We start from the raw sequence: 18,815 nt of genomic DNA on the forward strand, positions 1-18,815 counted from the left end.
ATGTCAGGTGAGCAATAATCTACATTACACCTAAGGCTTCTTACACAATTACACAAGCAGGAGGGTGCATATTTGGTGAAATGTGGACTTAATCAAAATAAGTTACGCCCCGGTACCAAATTAAAGTAAACCGAAACATATAAACAACATAGCATAATTATCCTAATATACATCCTAATTCAATGATTATGTTTTTTTTTTATAATATATTTTCCTTTCACGCGTCAGTAGTAAAGCAACTCATATTTGGCAGTCTGCTCCTGCTGCTGGCCACTTCGATTTCCGCCGAATACGATGTAAATGCTGTGTGTACGTTGGTCTCCAATGGTGTTCGCATAGGCAGCATCGAATCTTGCCAGAAATACTACGTCTGCAGCAACGGCAAGGCTGTAGCTTACAGTTGTCCCTCCGGCACTAAGTTCAGCAAGAATGCGCAAATCTGCTTAAACGCAGCTAACGTTGAATGCTACCTTGATGACACGAGTCCTTGCAGTGGTAAATCTGAGGTGTTCGTTTCCAAATCAGGCTCTTGTAGTGGCTGGACTTACTGTAAAAACGGTCAGGAAATCAGCACTGGTACCTGTCCCAACAATTTAATTTTCCAAGATGGAAAGTGTCAATATGGCTATTGTTCCACTTCTACAACTAATGTGGACCAAGATTTTAAAACCGTCTGTCAGGTTATGCCGAACAATATATACTTTGGAAGCACACTTGACTGCAACAAATGGCAAATTTGTAAGAATGAAAAGCTGAACGGAGGCTTCTGTAAAGACAATTTAGTAAGTATAGTTTTTTTATTTTTATTTATAAGTTGTTTTATAAGCAATTAAAAGTCTGCAATATAATACAAGCAATAATATAAGTTGGTGAAAACATCCATATATATAAAGTATCGAATTTAAAATTTTTGCTCGTTGTCTAACTGACTCTTCGCACTGACAAAATTCTTTTGCTGTATTTTGCTTGTTCCATTCGGTTGTGAAGTACAGGAAGTTAATAGAAGTCAAAAAAGAGAAAATTCCGTACATTTTACAGTTATTATTTGATAAAGACATAAATGAAAGCCAGGCCGCTGGAAATTGTGATTGGTTTCAAGGTGCCGATGCTGTAACAGCCAATTACGTGCAATTTTGGTTTCGTCGATTCCGTTTAGACATTTTTGATGTAAAAAAGAGGTTGTCTGTAAAGTCGGTTTATTGGCGATAGTTTAACGTGTCAACGTCATAAGAAAATACTGTTGTAATGGTTGCAATTTTGAAAACAAAATTTTAATTTTATTTGTTTGATAGATATTTTGTATGGATATAGAGGAGGAGGTAAATGGAATCGCAATGGAATAGGTCAAGTTACATTTACACAAACGTGAAAAATGACGAAACATTTATCAAATTCTTGAAAGATATGTTCAATTTCGATTGTGCATCAGACGTTAATAAGTCAACAACACTAAGAGGCAACATCATCGATTTGCCTTTTTCAAGACACATTACACCCGAAACACCCCCTTTAGTTTCCTACTTTTCCTATCATCGTCCTATTCTGAACAGAGAAATGGTTCATTACCATACGCACAGGAAGAAGGCATATGCAAATACAAGTACATATGTGAATTTATATACAAATGCGCATTTACATACATATACAAACATATATATGCTCACTCAAGTAGGAGATGTCGAACATTGCCGAACGCGGGGGCCGATTATGCTCTTTGTCGTTTGTTCCGCGCTCTCGCTTGCAGTTCAAGCACATTAGCTTACATTTGCTTGCGTACGGAATAGATTCGTATATTTGATATGTCTATATGATTTGTATGCATCTTTACATATAGATTTGTTCTTTTTGAAATATATGCAAGTTTATATACATATATTAGTATACAACATATCTTATAAGGTATGTGGTAAATATTACCATACATTTTTTCCTTCACATATAATAAAAAAATTAATAATAATAACATTAAAACAACAGGTATTATTAACAAGTAGTCGTCACTAATTATAAATTCGGTAAGGATGATGTTGATACACTTGGTTGTATTTTAAATTCTTCAAGTAAATCAAATTAATAATAATCAATAAGAAGGGATATGCTAATACAAATATGTTAATTTAGATATGTATATATGCGCATATAGGTACATATATATACATATACGCTCACTTAAGTAGGAGAGAGCAAGATGTCGAACGTTGTGCTCTTTGTCGTTCGTTCCGCGCTTTCGCTTGCAGTTCAAGCAAGGTAACGCCCATGAGCAAGGTAACGACGATTGAGCAAGATAACGACGAATGAGCAAGATAACGACCATTGAGCAACCCGGCTAAATCGAATTATAAGACGTTATCACATCAAAAAATGTCAATAAAATCATAGAATAATCGCCGTTGACCGGCATGTTAGTAGTAGCAGCATCACCCAGAGTTGAAGATCGATCATAAAACAGTTTTAAACCATTTGGGCTAAAAGTAGTATCGCGAAAAGGGCCAAGCTTTTCATTTACGTTTTGTTGCGCATATTTTTTAAATGACCCTGAAGTTGAACGTCAGATGTTCAAGAAGAGAAAATCGGCCTGAACATTTGAGACAGTATGCAGCATCCATATTTTTTTTAAATAATTAAATGTTCTTTTTTTAAGATTTAAATAATTTCATATTATATTTCATATCTCCCCCCCAAGGTATATAATGCTAACTCTGCTTCTTGTACCTACGAAACTGAAAGCACTTGTGCTTACGTCACGGGCACCAAGGTACTGCCTGATGTAGAAACCTACGGTAGTTGCACTGAGGATGGAGCTACAAAGTCCCCCAGCACATGCAGCGACTATTTAAAGTGCGTAAATGGCCAGTGGAGTGTATACTCCTGTGCACAGCTGTTGACGAAGAGTGTCGCAGTTATTTGATTTGTGCAAATGGCGTCAAGCAGGGTTCGAACTCCTGTTCGACCGGTTATTTCTTTGAGGAGAGCAGCCAAGCTTGCGTGAAAATCAGTGGAAACAATAATGCAACCTACATTGCAGATAATGGGGCCTGCAATGTAGCTTCCTAAGAATCCTCTACTGGTGACGAATCAACTGAAGTTGACTAGACGAAGGCGATGGAGGCTGCTGGCAAAGGTGAAATCAAACCAGAGTGGCGACAAAAGTGAAACTAATATTGCAAACGATTATTTAACTATCATCAAATCAGCTCTGATTACCTTTTGGTTACTACAATAATTTTTAATAAAAATACGAATAGATAAACAATTTTACCTTATTATCGTTTTAACTGGCATGCGCATGTGGGTAAAATCTTATTAGTGGTGCTCATTTGAATAAAATAATATTTCTCATTTTTAAACACAAAACCGAAAGCACCTATTTATTACGGATTCATGTGCAGTCGTGGAAAAGTAAATACAAGTATAAGAATATATCTGTAAGCACGAAGAATCACCAGTGAGGATAATCTCCATTCAAAATATGATATAAGAACATACAAATGTATGTACATAAGTATATACACCTACAGTTGCGCATTGTGAACCCGATATTTTAAGTAACAGAATTGTGAAAGTATTAGTTGAGGTTATTGAAAAGAAAAGTTATAAAATTATTGAAACAGCTAACCTTTTTATTAGGGACTGTAAAGGATTATTAAATAGAGACGGGTCTTGTTTTCACAATAAAAGCAGCAATACATATTGGAAAGTTTTGTATTTATTTATTTTTATAAATTTATTTGTTTATAGTTCCTGGATATAATTACAACGTAGTGGTTCTACCAATTTTAACGTATGGATGCCTGGTTTGGTCGAAAGCTCTTCGGAAGGGCCATAATATCACTAAGCTGGGGAGGGTGCAAAAAACTACATACCTACATTGGCATCACCGGAGCTTGTAGAACCTGTCTCTGTGCTGTTCTGAACGTCGTTTTGCACTTAGGGCTCGACGTTTATGTTATTTCCATCGCTGCTCAAAGTGCAATCGCTGCTTATAGGTAGTAGGGTTCCATTTTAACCCTTTACTGAATGAATTAATAAAGCGTTGAAAACAAATTTTTTTCACGGTGGAAATTACTTTTTTAACTATCAATAAGACATATTAAAATTAAAAGAATGAAAAAGTTGTATATATATTTTTTTTTACGGAACCATATACTCGTATAAAAATCAGTTGTTAAAAAAGGTTAGCCCCTGGAGACAATCTCTCAATGCATATGGTAGCATTTCTGGGGACTTAACCTCGCATTTCTCTGAAGTCCGTACAGGTCTCTATATCCGCAAACTGGAGTTGGAGGGTCGTGCCAGCGCAATCTTTCCAAGTAGGCAGGATTGGAACGAGGAGAAAATCTATACCGATGCTGGTACGCCTGCCTTCACTGACAAACTATGATCAAGGCACTGACGATGACTTGGTGCAGAACCAAATTTGTCAACTCCTGATCAAATCTTTTGGGTATGCAGATAGCATTTCTCTTATCTCAATTCCAGGACTTTGGAACATAGAGGTAAATTAAATTGCTAATGAGCTTACCAGGAAGCGGTCGACTGATGTGGTGTCAGAGGTCTCCCACCCGGTCATCGGCATCCCCTTGACTGTTGTTAATGGGGAAGTTCACAACTAACAACTTGCGCACAGAGCAGATGGAGCTCCATTTCTTTATGTGATATTTCGGAAAACTTATGGCCCCAGTACAATTGATGCAGAACGCAGAAAGTTTTGAGGACTCTCGCCATTCAATTTCCTAACTCGTAGCTGTGTTTACCGGTTACGACCGGCACACAGTATTTAATTCCCATTGCAGAAGCTGTGGGGAGCTTTCAGAGAAGTAGACTGTTGAGTACTTTCTCTGTATATCAATCCGGGTTCGGTAACTAGACGATTAAGGCCACTGGGAGCTCCTTTCTTTAACAGCCTGGGACAGTGCGCAAACCTAAATTCCATCAAACTTCTCCGTTACATCAACAGCTCGGGTTGCCTGTAAATATCTGGCTGTTGGAGGACTCAAAGTAGTATCAAAACGGTGCTTCAGTGCTACCTGAGGAGTGCCAGACTGGCACTTCAACCATTTACTTATCTACCAATGAAAATATAGTTCAACTAAAATTCACGTTCAAAGAGAGTACTCAGTACACCAGTAAAGCAAAAACAACAAGAGCAATGCATTTTGTTTTTACTTTTGGTCCCTAGAATGTCAAATTCTGAAAGCAAAGATTGACAGTTTAAAGGCCTAAAATGTGGATAAAATCGAATCTGCTTGCTCTACTGAAACTGCCTGCTTAATGTGCTTTAATACAACCTAATAAAAATCAGAAATCTTACTACATCTGACGTGATACGGCTAGACTGAAAACAGTTACGTAATCTAGAGCTCAAAATGAAGTTTGCTCGGCCGATGAGCTGTGGTATTTCAAAAGTTTTAAATTTACTTACACTGCAATTGGTGAGACATAAAACGTTTAAGGAAATTATTGATAAGTAAAGCGATCTGGCTGACCAAAGCGGCTCGGTGAAATGGAAATGCGGTCTGTTGTACCCACCACTGGTTCGAATCCATCTGATGAGTCCACTGAGTGCATCTGGAGTTAAAGTTACCGCCAGAGAACTTAGACGGGCATTGCGTGATAATCTTTGTTGGGAAGGGTTGCGAGGAAAAAGCCATTCATACTAAAACCACATATCAACTGCGGCTGCCGCCTCAACCGAGTGGACTAAATTTTGTGTGTGCAGTGGCAAGTCTCCGAATTTGCTTCTGCTATGAAAAATCTTTTCACAAACGCCATTGGCCGTTGAGAAGCAGACCTACACTGCAAAAAAATTGTTGAACAAGCAAATGCAAAAAAAAGTTAACCGTATAGTTTTCCTGGCTTCATAAAAACTAAGGTGCCTAAAAGTATGTTATCAATGCTGTCAACCACAATTCACATACACTGGTGTCCAAAAATTACTTGTCAAGTGATGAGTTATTTTTTTGCACACTCGCCCAATTTTCAAGGCTGGTTACGCTTAACTCGAAAGCATCTAATCAAACTGAGCTATAATTATTGTATAATACACTTTTGTGTCCAACACACATTATTAATGGGGTATTTCTCAGGAGCAGAGCGTAGCTGATCAAGTGTAGGAGGGGAAATAGTTTTGAAATGCAAGAGGAAGACGTTTACGTTAATTCAAATAAGCCCTTGACACCGCCAACGCCATTCAATATCAATTATCCTAACTCATTATTTTTATGACAGAACTATTCAGGCCAAAGTAATCGTTCCCATTTGTTAACTTTTATAATAATAAAGCAAAGAATTTCTTTGACAAGGATTACATGGGCGTACGACTTGCTTGCAGCCACTTGTTGCCTACGGATTTATATCCCTCCAAGGACTTTCACTTCAGCAGCATTCTCCGTATCGTCCCCTTAGTATTAAAATAGCCTATAAATTGTTTGATGTTTTGAGAAAATGAATTTCAAACTTTTTGTCGAAAGTAGCTCTCACTCAAATCTCGTTATGTCTGTAAATATTTATTATTTTTTGACTGACGTTTTGACCCACTTTGTGGAACTAGAATTTGACAAAATTTTGACCACATATAAAATCGACGATGGAGAATCCAAAAATTCAAAAAAAAAAATAATAGCCTATGAGCACATAGGCTATTGTTATGCTAAGGGGACGGTATATGCATGAGGCATGTTTATGCTGCTACAACAACAATACTAGCCACTTGTGGCATACAGTTAGTAACATAAATAAGTACAGTAGGTTCTGTTGTTATGCGGCTTTTTTATGCGGTTTTGAAATAGTGCGGTTTTTTTTTTAATAAAAAAATGCATGTCGACCTATCGGGAATTGTACATATAAACAAGATTCTAAACCTGCTAAGCAAAAACTCATCACAGATTACATCAGAAATGCTAACCCTACAAGTATGGAACCGCCTGCATCACCATCCAGATCAGACGTGTACATTTCCTCAAGTGACGAAAGTGATTTTACGCCAAATCCTACACGAATGCGCAACATGTGGGTATTGTCTGATTCTATTTCTGACGTAAATTTATTTTTCGATTCTGACGTTTCTTAAATAAAGATATAATTTTCAAAAATACAATATTTTGTTTGTGCGATTTTATTTAATTATTTCAGATTCGTGCGGTCTATGGAACGTATCTATAGTAATAATATGGGACTAGGGCCCTTTTTATGCGACTTTATTACATTATTTCAGATTTATGCGGTTCTTAGCACGGAAAAACTTTCCTTTACTACCACGATATATTTGAATGGGGGCGGAGGGGGAGGGGGCGTGGCACCACCCACCACGCCCATTAGAAAGAGCAAGGTCACACCATTATAACTGTGAAAGTCCCAACCTCCTAGGGTCCCTATAGAACCCCCAGGAGAAGTTTAAAAATTAGGTTTTTTCCGACCACATTTGCAGTTTGTACTGAAATACAGTTGAAGAGAAGAGAATACAGCAGTCGACAACCCAGCAAGCATTTAACTTAGGTTTTATAATTCATAGCACTTATGAAAATGTTGTTTTAAAAGTTATGAGTGCCGATGGCGAAAATTTAGGCGATTTTTATTCCAAATTTTCAGCATTTGTAAAAATATTTGTTTTTGTAATATATATGTATATTTGAAAGCAAAAAAGCGCCGCAGGCGAAAATTTGGACTAAAAATCGCGCGATTTTTATTCCAAATTTTCAGTATTTGTAAAAATATTTGTTTTTGTAATATATATGTATATTTGAAAGCAAAAAAGCGCCGCAGGCGAAAATTTGGACTAAAAATCGCGCGATTTTTATTCCAAATTTTCAGTATTTGTAAAAATATTTGTTTTTGTAATATATATGTATATTTGAAAGCAAAAAAGCGCCGCAGGCGAAAATGTGGACTAAAAATCGCGCGATTTTTATTCCAAATTTTCAATATTTGTGAAAGTATTTACTTTTAAATATTGTTTCTTGAGAAACGGTGCGTGTTCTTTACTTATACCTGAAAATATAAATTTACATAAAATAAAAACAATTTTGTAAGAATTTATTATATTTTATATACATGTTTTATTGCTTCTATTAAGCTTTTGAAAGGGTCCAGTTTTTGCGACTTATTGTTGCGTCTCCACATAAACTCTACAATCACATCGGAGAAGTTGCCAGTGTTGTTGTAGTTGTCTTTGCAGAAGAATCGTTTCACAACACGCCACTGCTACTCGATCCGCTGGGTATGTGTGCCATCTTCTGCCACAAAAGGGCTGACAGGATCGCTGTGGTTCACCTTTTGGTGAACGTACCCATACTCCGGCAGGGAGTCGTACGCTCGCCAGCAATCCGTACGAATGGTGGTGCCTTCAATCACATGTTTTCTTATAAGCGGGATAAGAACCTCGGCGGATCTTACATTATCTGGGCACACCTCCAAACGAAGGTCTTTTTTCCCATCCTCTATCATGCCAAGTACCCAGTGTCCTTCGACTCTCTTCCCTGGAAAATATAAGATAAGTCACAGATAATGTTGTTACAAATTTTGTCCATTATTAACCAAATTACCTTTGTTGTACTTTCGTTTTCCAAATTTGCTTTCATCAATTTGCACTATTTTTCCAACGCCGCCAATTCTCCCTTGAACTACTTGATTATCTAACTGGTATATTACCACAGCCTCCCTGCAGTAGCTATACCAGTCAGATATCGTTCGTGATGATAGTACGGTCCCATCCTTTACGAAATCTTCGCGCTGCACCGTTTCGTGAGGAGTGCGGTATGCAAAGCAAAACATTAGATAAAATATTCGCGGAAGATCTAATCGCGCGTTCTCAAACCAAGTGCCTGTGGCACGAGAGATATTTTTCTTCGATCTGCACTGGCCGCGAGAGCACACAAAGAATCCAACTTTGTTGTTGCCCATTTTTAACCGCATTTGTGTCTTATGTACAGCACACAACATGGTTTTTCGCAAGAGCCCAGCTTCTTCCGCGAATTGAAGGCACTTTTCGTGGGTTCCTAATTCTGTAACCAGGTCTGTCAAGCTCCACATTGATTAGATTTCCCTCGCGCTTATTCTTTTTCTCACACCTGCACTGGTGGAAGGTACATCGTCATCTATTAAATTATCAATGTTATTAAACTCTTTGTTTGTTAATTTATTTATATTTACCAGAATAGTTATTCATTTTGCACAAAATTGTTTTAATAAAAATATCAGCAGCCGTTTCACAGAAAAGATAAAGTAAATTTGAATCCCGTTAGGACAGTACCGTTATCGTTAGCCCAACAAACATTTAGGCAAGGTTTTAAAATTCATAAGTAAGAATAAGTATACTTTGAACATATTGAAAAAAGTGCAGAGTATCAACTCCAGATCTCTGAAAAAATTTAAAGTTGTCGTGTCTCCCTCGCGCAGGGCCGTTGACGTCCGGCGGCCTCCGGCCCAAGAACACGCTCATGATGATATAAACCTCAATCAATAGAATTCGTCTTCCTGGTACTGCACTATAGTGGAACACAATTCTTTCTCTAACCACAGTATTATGAACTGTTGTTGTCATAATGTTTTTGTTTTTTATATTTTCTAAAATAAATAATGTAAGAATCAGTTTATTCGGGTTTATATTGTATATATCCCCTATAAATAATAAAAATAATAATATAAGAGTTATTCCCTTTAGGCTGACTGGGTTTTTCTCATTTCGCTTTGTTCTTCTCTCTCTCATCGTTCGTTTGACAGTTCGCTCCGCACATTTATTCTGCACGGCATTACAAACGTTTAGAAGAACATTTGTAATAATAAAATTCTAATAGAATTTGTAGTATTATTTAGTGAAAATAGCTTTAAATCAAATCTTCAATTAATAAAGAGTGTTTATAAGTGAATTCGTTACTTTTCTGTGTTTGTATTTAAGTGAAATAAGTGTCTGTAATAGGGCATTTTTTCAAGCTTATGCAAAAAAGGTGCATTTTTAACGTTAAATATTGCTATTAATTCCTAATTTTAATTTATAAAATGTAATATAAATCAAAAGGCTGATATAGTGACTACATTTGCGTGTTATAATTTTTAAATTCGGTCCACGCATTTAGACATTATAAGCAAATATATCGTGGTAGAAAAGGAAATCTCAGCCCTTAGCACTTTTGAAACGTATCTATAGTTTTACTATAGAACTGGTAGTTTTTTTATGTTGTTTCGTGCGGAACGTATCTACCGCATAAAAACAGAATCTACTCTATACAGGAGCCTGATTTATTGAATCGTTTGATGCTAACTCTTTCCTTAATATGTAATCAATATATTTTACACATGGTAATTGTGTACTGGGATAAGCTTTCATATGCGCCTTAATTTAGCTGTAAATTTTAGGCACCGTTATCCGCGCTTTGCTTTGTCTTTGATGCCAGCCAAATTTATGTCACAAAAGTTAGTAAAGAGCAAACAATCGTCCAGTTAGCATAACATTTACTTTTACGTATTGATTAAAAAAGTTAGAGCTATTAAAAGGAAATAATTAAAGTGAGTATAAAAATTTAGGGAAGTACGTTTTGTATTAATTTTTGCGACATTTTTAGTAATGGCACCAAGAGGAAAAGAGCTTTCTAATGATTTAAAAAAACTGATTATAAAATATCACAAGGAACATAAATCATTGCGAGAAATCGGTCGTTTGATATATAGGAGTTTTGCTACAGTTCAAAAGATTGTAAATAAATATAAAAGTGCAGGATGCACCACTAATAAAGAGCGCTGTGGACGTCCGCCGCTTTTAAGTCCCAGGGAAAAAAGCTTAGTCGAACGGAAAATCTGGACAAACCCCAAAATAACTGCCCTGAAATTGAAATCTGAAGTTAAAAATGAGCCTGGAAAACAATTTAGCACCCCAACTATTCGCCGGGTTTTGCATAGTGCTCGTTATCATGGGCGCAATGTCAGGAAAAAGCCCTTCGTGAGTAGTGTCAATCGGAGTAAACGGATTTCATTCGGAAAATATCATGAAAACTATGACCAAACGTTTTTTAACCAAGTCATATTTTCGGGTGAGTGTAAGTTCAGTAAGTGTGAATCTGATGGCCGTGAAAAAGTTTGGAGAAAAGTAAACGTGGAATTGGATCCAAACAATATGACCGGCACTGTGAAGCATGGAGGGGCTCTGTGATGGTTTAGGGATGTATGGCTGCGAACGGGATTGAAAACTTGGTATTTATCGAAAATATTATGGACCGATATGGTTATTTAAATACTTTGAAAAATAATTTAAAAGAAAGCGCTATGAAATTACGCCTTGAAGGAACGTCTATCTTCCAGCAGGATAATTACCCCAAGCACACATCCAACATTGTACGAGAGTGACTGTTATACAATATGCGAAAACAGCTGAAAACACCGCCATAGTCCCCGGATACTAACCCAATCGAACATTTATGGGAACATTTAAAGCGACAAATACGTAAACATCCGATTAGAAATAAGGAACAACTGAAGAACGTCCTTCAAGAGGAATGGAACTGAAAACTTAGTGAAATCAATGCCATTACGACTTAAAGCGATTGTAAAGTCTAATGGTTACCCTACCAAATACTAGGATTTGATTTTAATTATGTTTTTGATTTCACAAATTAATAATGTGATGAACTGTATTCTTACTTCTGAGACATGCATTTTTATAAAGTTTAATATAAAAAGCTATAATTTTGTTCCATTTTAAAATTTTGTCATTATTTAGATTAAATATGATTGTTGCATTGCATTCATGTAAATAAAACACAATTTTGTTATAACTTAGGTTGTTTGAAGGTATCGATTGGGGGGGAAATTGAAAACGTGTCCGGTGTATACTTACTTCTGTTACTAACTGTATGTGACATGCATACGTACAAGCAAATATAATGGGAATCACTCCACGGAAAACTCCCTTTGAATTTCCACCATAAAAAAGCAGCGACCATTCGCACTGCATTTGCTCAAAAGTGAAGTTATTTCGAAATGTCATAAAATCACAGCTAGTTTTCCCCCGTTTAATATTGCTAACTATATGTATTGATGCCAATATATTTGATGGATTCAAATAATTTGAATTATTTGATTATTCTTTATTTAGACCTAAAATTGATTCAAAACTGCAATACCATATATGGGCTCAAATGCGGTAACGGGTTAAGAGAATATTGACACACGCACCACAAATTGATAACTTAGCCTAAACACTTGTCACAGAGGAATACAGTATTACTCGTGTTTTAAGGATCCTAGCCCAAACTACCGACCATTTCTTAACATTTTCTCAATGTGTACCTCGCTTGAATTTGGCTATAATTCATAATTAGATAGGGCATCTGCTGACAAATGATACAAAAGAAAAGTAAATATTTTCTGTAGATATTGCGATATTCTATTCAACTGAATATTATCAAAAAGTGTAATATTCGTATTCTAGTATATTTTTTTTTAATCTGTATAAATATTTCCTTTTCAATGCTGCTGGGTTGCAACTTTTTCTACCTGTGAATAAAATTCGCGCTTTGTAATTTTTCTGGCATTTGTTTTTTTTACGTCAAGGACAAAAAAGTTTTTCAGATTCCTCAAAAAAAAAGATTAAACGAGATGATACTTATCTTTTGTTTTATAAAATGAAAACAACAGCCAATATTTTATTTACCCAACCCATTCTTCGACAGCAGAATGTAAGAACTCATAATAGAAAGTATATCATTTGGTTGTTTTAACTCTACATGGCAACACGATTCAAGCCACAAACCTTTCACATGTCCATAGCGTAGAAGGCCCGCCACAATGGGCCCGTCAAATGAGTTGAGTCGAAGGCGCCACATAGGTGCCGTACACCATGCCGGAGAAGAAGAACAATTTTGTATCGCGCGTATTTTTATCGATGGTGTTTTTTATTACTATTGTGGACAAAAAATACCAGTCTAACGGTTAGACTTGATAGAAGTGAAACCTTCCGTAAAACAAACTGAGAGAGAATGAGACGAAAGCAGCATTAGGGGCGGGATAATTATAGGTTCATTATAATATTGCTATAAAGTTCATATTTTATTATTATTCATCCTCAATGTTTTCAATTTCAACAAATGATACGAGTGGCTTATGATAGCTAAAATATGATACAAATGCTTTGGTTTCGATGTTATCAACATATCTTTCAAATACCGCGTCAATTGTTGTTTTGGATCGTGTTGTCGATTCAGTACGATTGTTACACATTTTTAAATTGAATGTTGTATTGAGAAAGTCAATTGAAGGAACCGCTGTGTCCAATGCAAAATTTACGTTAAAATCGCCACTTAAAATCATTGGAACTTTATCGTAATCTTTTCTAAGTATCCGCGATACTTCTGGTGTATACTTTATTAAATTTTCGTGAATGAATTCCGTGATGCTATTTATTGATTTTTTTTCTGTCGATATTCACGACACTTTTCTGCATTATTTTTCGACATAATTGCGGTAAATATTTAAAAATGAAAATATTTACGAATATAAAAATACACACGCGGTTGCTATTATGAGCGTCCCCAGCAAAACCTGCGTGACCGAAACTCTAACACAATTACATTTTTTTGAATGTTACAAGCACATATGCACGCAGGTTTTGCTGGGGCGTGACCGAAACTCTAACACAATTACACATATGCACTCGTATTTGTTTGAAAATCGACTTTTTTTTTGGTTCTCCGTCACCTTTGGAAAATGTGTAAACAGTAAGCAAACTTTATTCAAATATTTTACCTCATTTTTGCATCAGTAAAATTAAACAAACGCCGTAGCCGAATGGGTTGGTGCATGACTACTATTCAGAATTCACAGAGAGAACGTCAGTTCGAATCTCGGTGAAAACACCAAAATTAAGGAAAACTATTTTTTCTAATAGCGCTCACCCCTCAGCAGGCAATGGCAAAACACCGAGTGTATTTCTGCCATGAAAAAAAGCTCCTCATAAACATATCATAAAATAAAATAAAATAACTGTATAAAAAAATTTTTTTTCTTGTGATTCGAACCAAGAATTTCGGATCGGAAGCTCACATTGCTAGCCGCTCGGCTATCGCGCCATGCTGTCGGCGCTGGCCTAAAAGTTATTTAGTTCGTCGCTACGTTTATATGTAATATTCGTAGCCAAGAGTGTCGCTTTTTTCGTTTCACTTTTTCTTAAATCACTCCCAACGATTCTAAAGAAGTTTTCACTTCAAAAAGTAAAGTGAATTTGGTTGTAAAATGAAAAATCTTTATTTATTCTTGTAAATCAATTTCTTCGCCTTCAAAATAATCCCCTCTCGATGAAATACACTTATGCCAACGATTTTTCCAATCCCCGAAACATGCCAAATAGTCCATTTCCGGTATAGCCATCAGCCCCTTCTTCGATTCAGCTTTTATCGACTCGAAACGCGTTCCCCGGAGTGGTCTCTTGAGTTTTGGGAATAGCCAGAAGTCAAACGGAGCCAAATCAGGCGAATACGGTAGTTGCGGAACGATATGCGTGGAATTTTTAACGAAATGGTCACGAAGAACGAGTGCAGTGTGAGACGGTGCATTATCGTGATGGAAAAACCAAGAGTTGTTGGCCCATAATGCTGGTATTTTTAGACGAATTGCTTCACGTAAACGACGCATAACGTTCAAATAATATTCCTTATTGACAGTTTGGCCAGGTGGAAGGAATTCATAGTGCACCACACCACGAAAATCGAAAAAAACTGTCATCATGACCTTTATTTTTGAACGACTTTGACGTGCTCTTTTCGGTCTGGCCTCGCCTTTAGCACGTTATTCGCTTGATTGGTCGGTTGTTTCAGGGTCGTAAGCATAAATCCAAGTCTCATCTCCCGTAATGATGCATTTGAGCTTGTCCTGATAGTCTGAAAGCATTGTTTCACACACATCAACGCGACGACTTTTTTCCAAGAAATTGAGAGTTTTCGGTACCAAACCAGATTTGACTTTTCGTAGGCTCAAATGGTCTTTCAAAATGGTTTTCCCAGGTCCTTCTGATATTCCGATCATATCAGTAAGGCCTTTAACAGTCAACCGACGATTTTTGAGCACTAACTCCTTCACTTTATTGACGTGTTGGTCATCTGTTGACGTCGATGGTCGTCCGGAGCGCTCCAAGTCATCAACACGTTCTCGACCCTCTTTGAAGTCTTTGTACCACTTATAAACATTTTTCTGCGACATGGTCGAATCACCAAATGCCTTCTGCAACATTCTAAATGTTTCCGCAGCCCAAATTTCATTCCGCAAACAAAATTTGATGGCACTTCTCTGCTCAATCAAATCAGACATTGTAAAAATCGAAAGATGCACTCTTGGTCGTTTGGTAAACACAAGCGTAAATATATTACTGATAATGACATTCACATGAAAGTTGGCCCAGATGTTATTAACAGTGCTGCCAACTCATGAAAAAAATAACTAGAGCGAAATTTTAATCCCGCGAAGTTTGACAAATAAATTCACCTTACTTTTTGCCCACAGTAGTATATCAAATTAAATGCAGAAAATAAATGGAATTTAAATCAATTGAGTCGCTTCAAATGCACCCTTCTCTTTTTAATAATATCTTGAAAGAGTAGAGAAAAGGCAAGGCTCAACCAAGTTGTACTGAAAAATGAATGTGCGATCGCGAAGTTATCGTCGCACCCACCGTCTACGACTACCATAAATTCTATTAAAACCATTTTTCGCTTCAATAAGCATTAATTTTGAAATATATTTCACAACCAACAAAAACCTCTTTATGCACAACGAAATATAATATTTGCTTCCACGACAAGAACATCTGTTGGTGTTTTTTTTTTATTTGTATACCATATGCGGCAATACTTTAATTGTGGCACCACGGTAGGTTTTACATGTCGCGCCAGTCAAATGCGACAACCCGATTAGGCGCAAGCTGTGTACGATTTCTTAGTTGAGGTGCACTTCTCCGTTGCAGCATCAAACCACATATTGTCCCCACAATACTTCTCCTCCACGGTACGACTGCTCTCACAACTTAGATAATACTGACAGCCTGGTGTCGAGCTCAATTCATAACCGTCATCTCGACCGTCGCAACGATCTTCACCACACCGCACGCTGGTGCGCGACACACAACCCTCCTGCGTTGAATCGAAGAACGTTGTTGTGGGGCATTGACCCCAACTAGGTGATGGATCAGGTGTGCCAACGCCCAGATCTTTGCAATAAAAATATCCGCGGCATGTTGCATCATCACTGACAAAGCGATTTCTTATCGCTAGCTTCGTATTGCCGCACACTTCATTGGGATAAGGATGTTTAGAACAATTAACATGGCTTTTGGCCACACAAGTTCCTGTATTAACGTCAAAGTATTTGCCAGAATCACACGCTTTGGCTTGCATAACGGATTTTGATTTGCTGTTGACACATTCGTAATATTCGTCGCAATTATCCTCACTCAGAAATGGCGTTGAATCAGGTACCACATCGCAGAGAGTAAATGTGGCACTACAGGAAGAGTTTTCAGGATAGTCGCACATTATGGTGGTGGAATTAAAAAGTAAATCGTCGGAACAATACCCAGAGCTAATAGCAGTTTTACCATTGCAATTGTACCAGCCTTTGCAATTTTTGGGGTCCTGAATGTATCCATTTGATTTAGTAACACACGGCGCGGAGCAGTAGTCGTCAGAAGTACTTTTTGCACATCCCATTGTATTCCGATCGTAATACGGATAAGTAGAATCCTCGCATGCTACATTATCCACACTTTTAAAGTTCTGGCATATTATGCCAATGTTGCAATAACCCGGCTTACGTAATTTTACTCCATCTTTAAAAAGTCGGCAAATGTCATTGTCCGCGCTTAGAACCTCAACGCAATAAAAATTATCGAAGAATCCTACAAGCAGAGTTATGAGTAACGGCAATTGAAGACCTAAAATGGTATATTAGATTTGGGTTAATGATCATGCCCATAGCAAGATTTTAGTTTTAATCATTTTTTGATAGTGTTAATTGCCGTCCATCCCATGGAAAGGGTGAACTTATTGTTACTTTTTTATTTTAATTTGAGAAAGCAAAATAGTTTTGAAATATATTGCAAAAAACTGTTTCAATCAGATTACACCTATCACGGGCAACTATTTACCGTTAATATTAAACTTTATTGGCGCTGATTGCGTTCACTTTCCCATTTCACGCACCTTTCATTTTCCTCAGCACATTAGTGTTGTTCTCTGTCGAAATCTTCAAATCAAAAACTAAACGAGTTTCATTGAAGTCGCCTGCTTATATAGCAAGTCCTATTGAACAGATATGCGTTATAGATACATATACAGACATATAATACAAGTATAAGATGATATCTATATATGTACGTAAGCGAGCATTTTACACCAAAGCAATACCAAAATGGTCATGGAAAAAGGGTTTCTGGAATTGATTTATTTGCTACTCAATTAATATCACTAAAATCCATGTTTGACATTTTGTTGTATGAATTTCAGATAAGATTAAATGATAGGATAACAACACAAGCAAAGATTCTTGCTATTTTTTTTGATTTTTTCATTTAATAATAATATTTCATATAAATAATCTAATACAGGGTTGCCCATATTCGACGGACCACCCATGTGTTTTTTGGACTCATTCCAATCGACGAGACTTGTCCGCAGGCAACAATCTTTACGTCAATTGAATCTTATACGGAAATAAATGCAAATCAATGCGGATAATTCGTTGTAAAGTGGTCCGAGCAATGTAAATTTCATACGAGTCGGTGCGCGACTACCATTCGCAATTCACAAAGAGAACGTCGGTTCGAATCTCGGTGAAACACCAAAAATAAAAAAAAAACATTTTTCTAATAGGGGTCGCCCCTCGGCAGACAATGGCAAACCTCCGAGTGTATTTCTGCCATGAAAAAGCTCCTCATAAAAATATCTGCCATTCGGAGTCGGCTTAAAACTATAGGTCCCTCCATTTGTGGAACAACATCAAGACGCGCACACCACAAATAGGAGGAGGAGCTCGGCCAAACACCCAAAAAGGGTGTACGCGCCAATTATATATATATAGGGCCCGCCATCTATCGTTACGGATTTGAACTAGGTATTATTTGAAGAATGGTAACACTTAGCTGTCATCTGATTTGACAGAAAATTTGTTTTATTCTTCCGCTGAACGAAAATGATTGTGTATACGCTCAAAGAACGCTGGGAAATATTGCGACATTACTTTGAAAATCATGGTAATGTTGCAGAATGTGTACGAAAATTTGCCACACAGTGAATGCTACGATCAATCTTTTGCGCACTGTCTTCGAAGATCGCATTATCAGCCGAAATTCTGATATCGTTTGGCCGCCTCGGAGCTGCGATTTTACGCCGTTGGATTATTATCTTTGTGGTGCCGTCAAAGACCAGTGTTATGCCAACAAACCAGCAACAATTGATGCGCTGAAGACCAACATACGCGATGTCAAAGCTGAAATACAGCCGCATACAATCGGCATGACTAGCCGAGGCAGCCATATGAATGAAGTTGTGTTCCATCATTAACCGGAAGGATTGTACTTCAAAATAAAAAAAAACAGTTTGGAAAAATATTGAGTAGTTTCTTTTTTATAGCATTTTTAATTCCGTAAAGTTATATGGCGGACCCGTATATATTATATAAAGAAAAGATCAGTTTGTGAGGGAGCAAATTAGGAAACGTGAAAGAGAGATGTGAGAAGGATTGAATGAGTAAGGAAGTGTGTATTTTAGTAGTGGGACCATGGGTGTGCGACTATACTTATATGGATACTGCTTGCCTATAAAGGTCATGAATACAGCTTACAC

General features: G+C 37.0%; 2 protein-coding genes and 1 pseudogene across 2 annotated transcripts; 1 reads left to right on the forward strand and 2 right to left on the reverse strand.

Annotated features, from left to right (window-relative positions):
* LOC129242221 (peritrophin-48-like) lies at positions 1-3,203 on the forward strand. Its single transcript, XM_054878775.1, is given in 4 exon segments — positions 1-7; positions 229-782; positions 2,684-2,870; positions 2,873-3,203. Coding segments are annotated over 4 exon segments (930 nt in total). The 3' UTR covers positions 3,055-3,203.
* Positions 3,204-8,034: 4,831 nt separating this feature from the next.
* On the reverse strand, positions 8,035-8,981 carry LOC129242222 (uncharacterized; annotated as a pseudogene).
* Positions 8,982-15,824: 6,843 nt separating this feature from the next.
* Positions 15,825-16,910, reverse strand: LOC129242223 (peritrophin-44-like; the record flags this gene model as incomplete). The annotated part of the gene is made up of 1 exon (XM_054878777.1): positions 15,825-16,910. A coding segment is annotated over one exon (1,023 nt), but the record flags the coding sequence as incomplete, so codon positions are not given.
* Between the last annotated feature and the right edge of the window lie 1,905 nt (positions 16,911-18,815).

This window comes from Anastrepha obliqua, chromosome 3 (genome assembly GCF_027943255.1).
Source record: "Anastrepha obliqua isolate idAnaObli1 chromosome 3, idAnaObli1_1.0, whole genome shotgun sequence".
NCBI lineage: Eukaryota > Metazoa > Arthropoda > Insecta > Diptera > Tephritidae > Anastrepha > Anastrepha obliqua.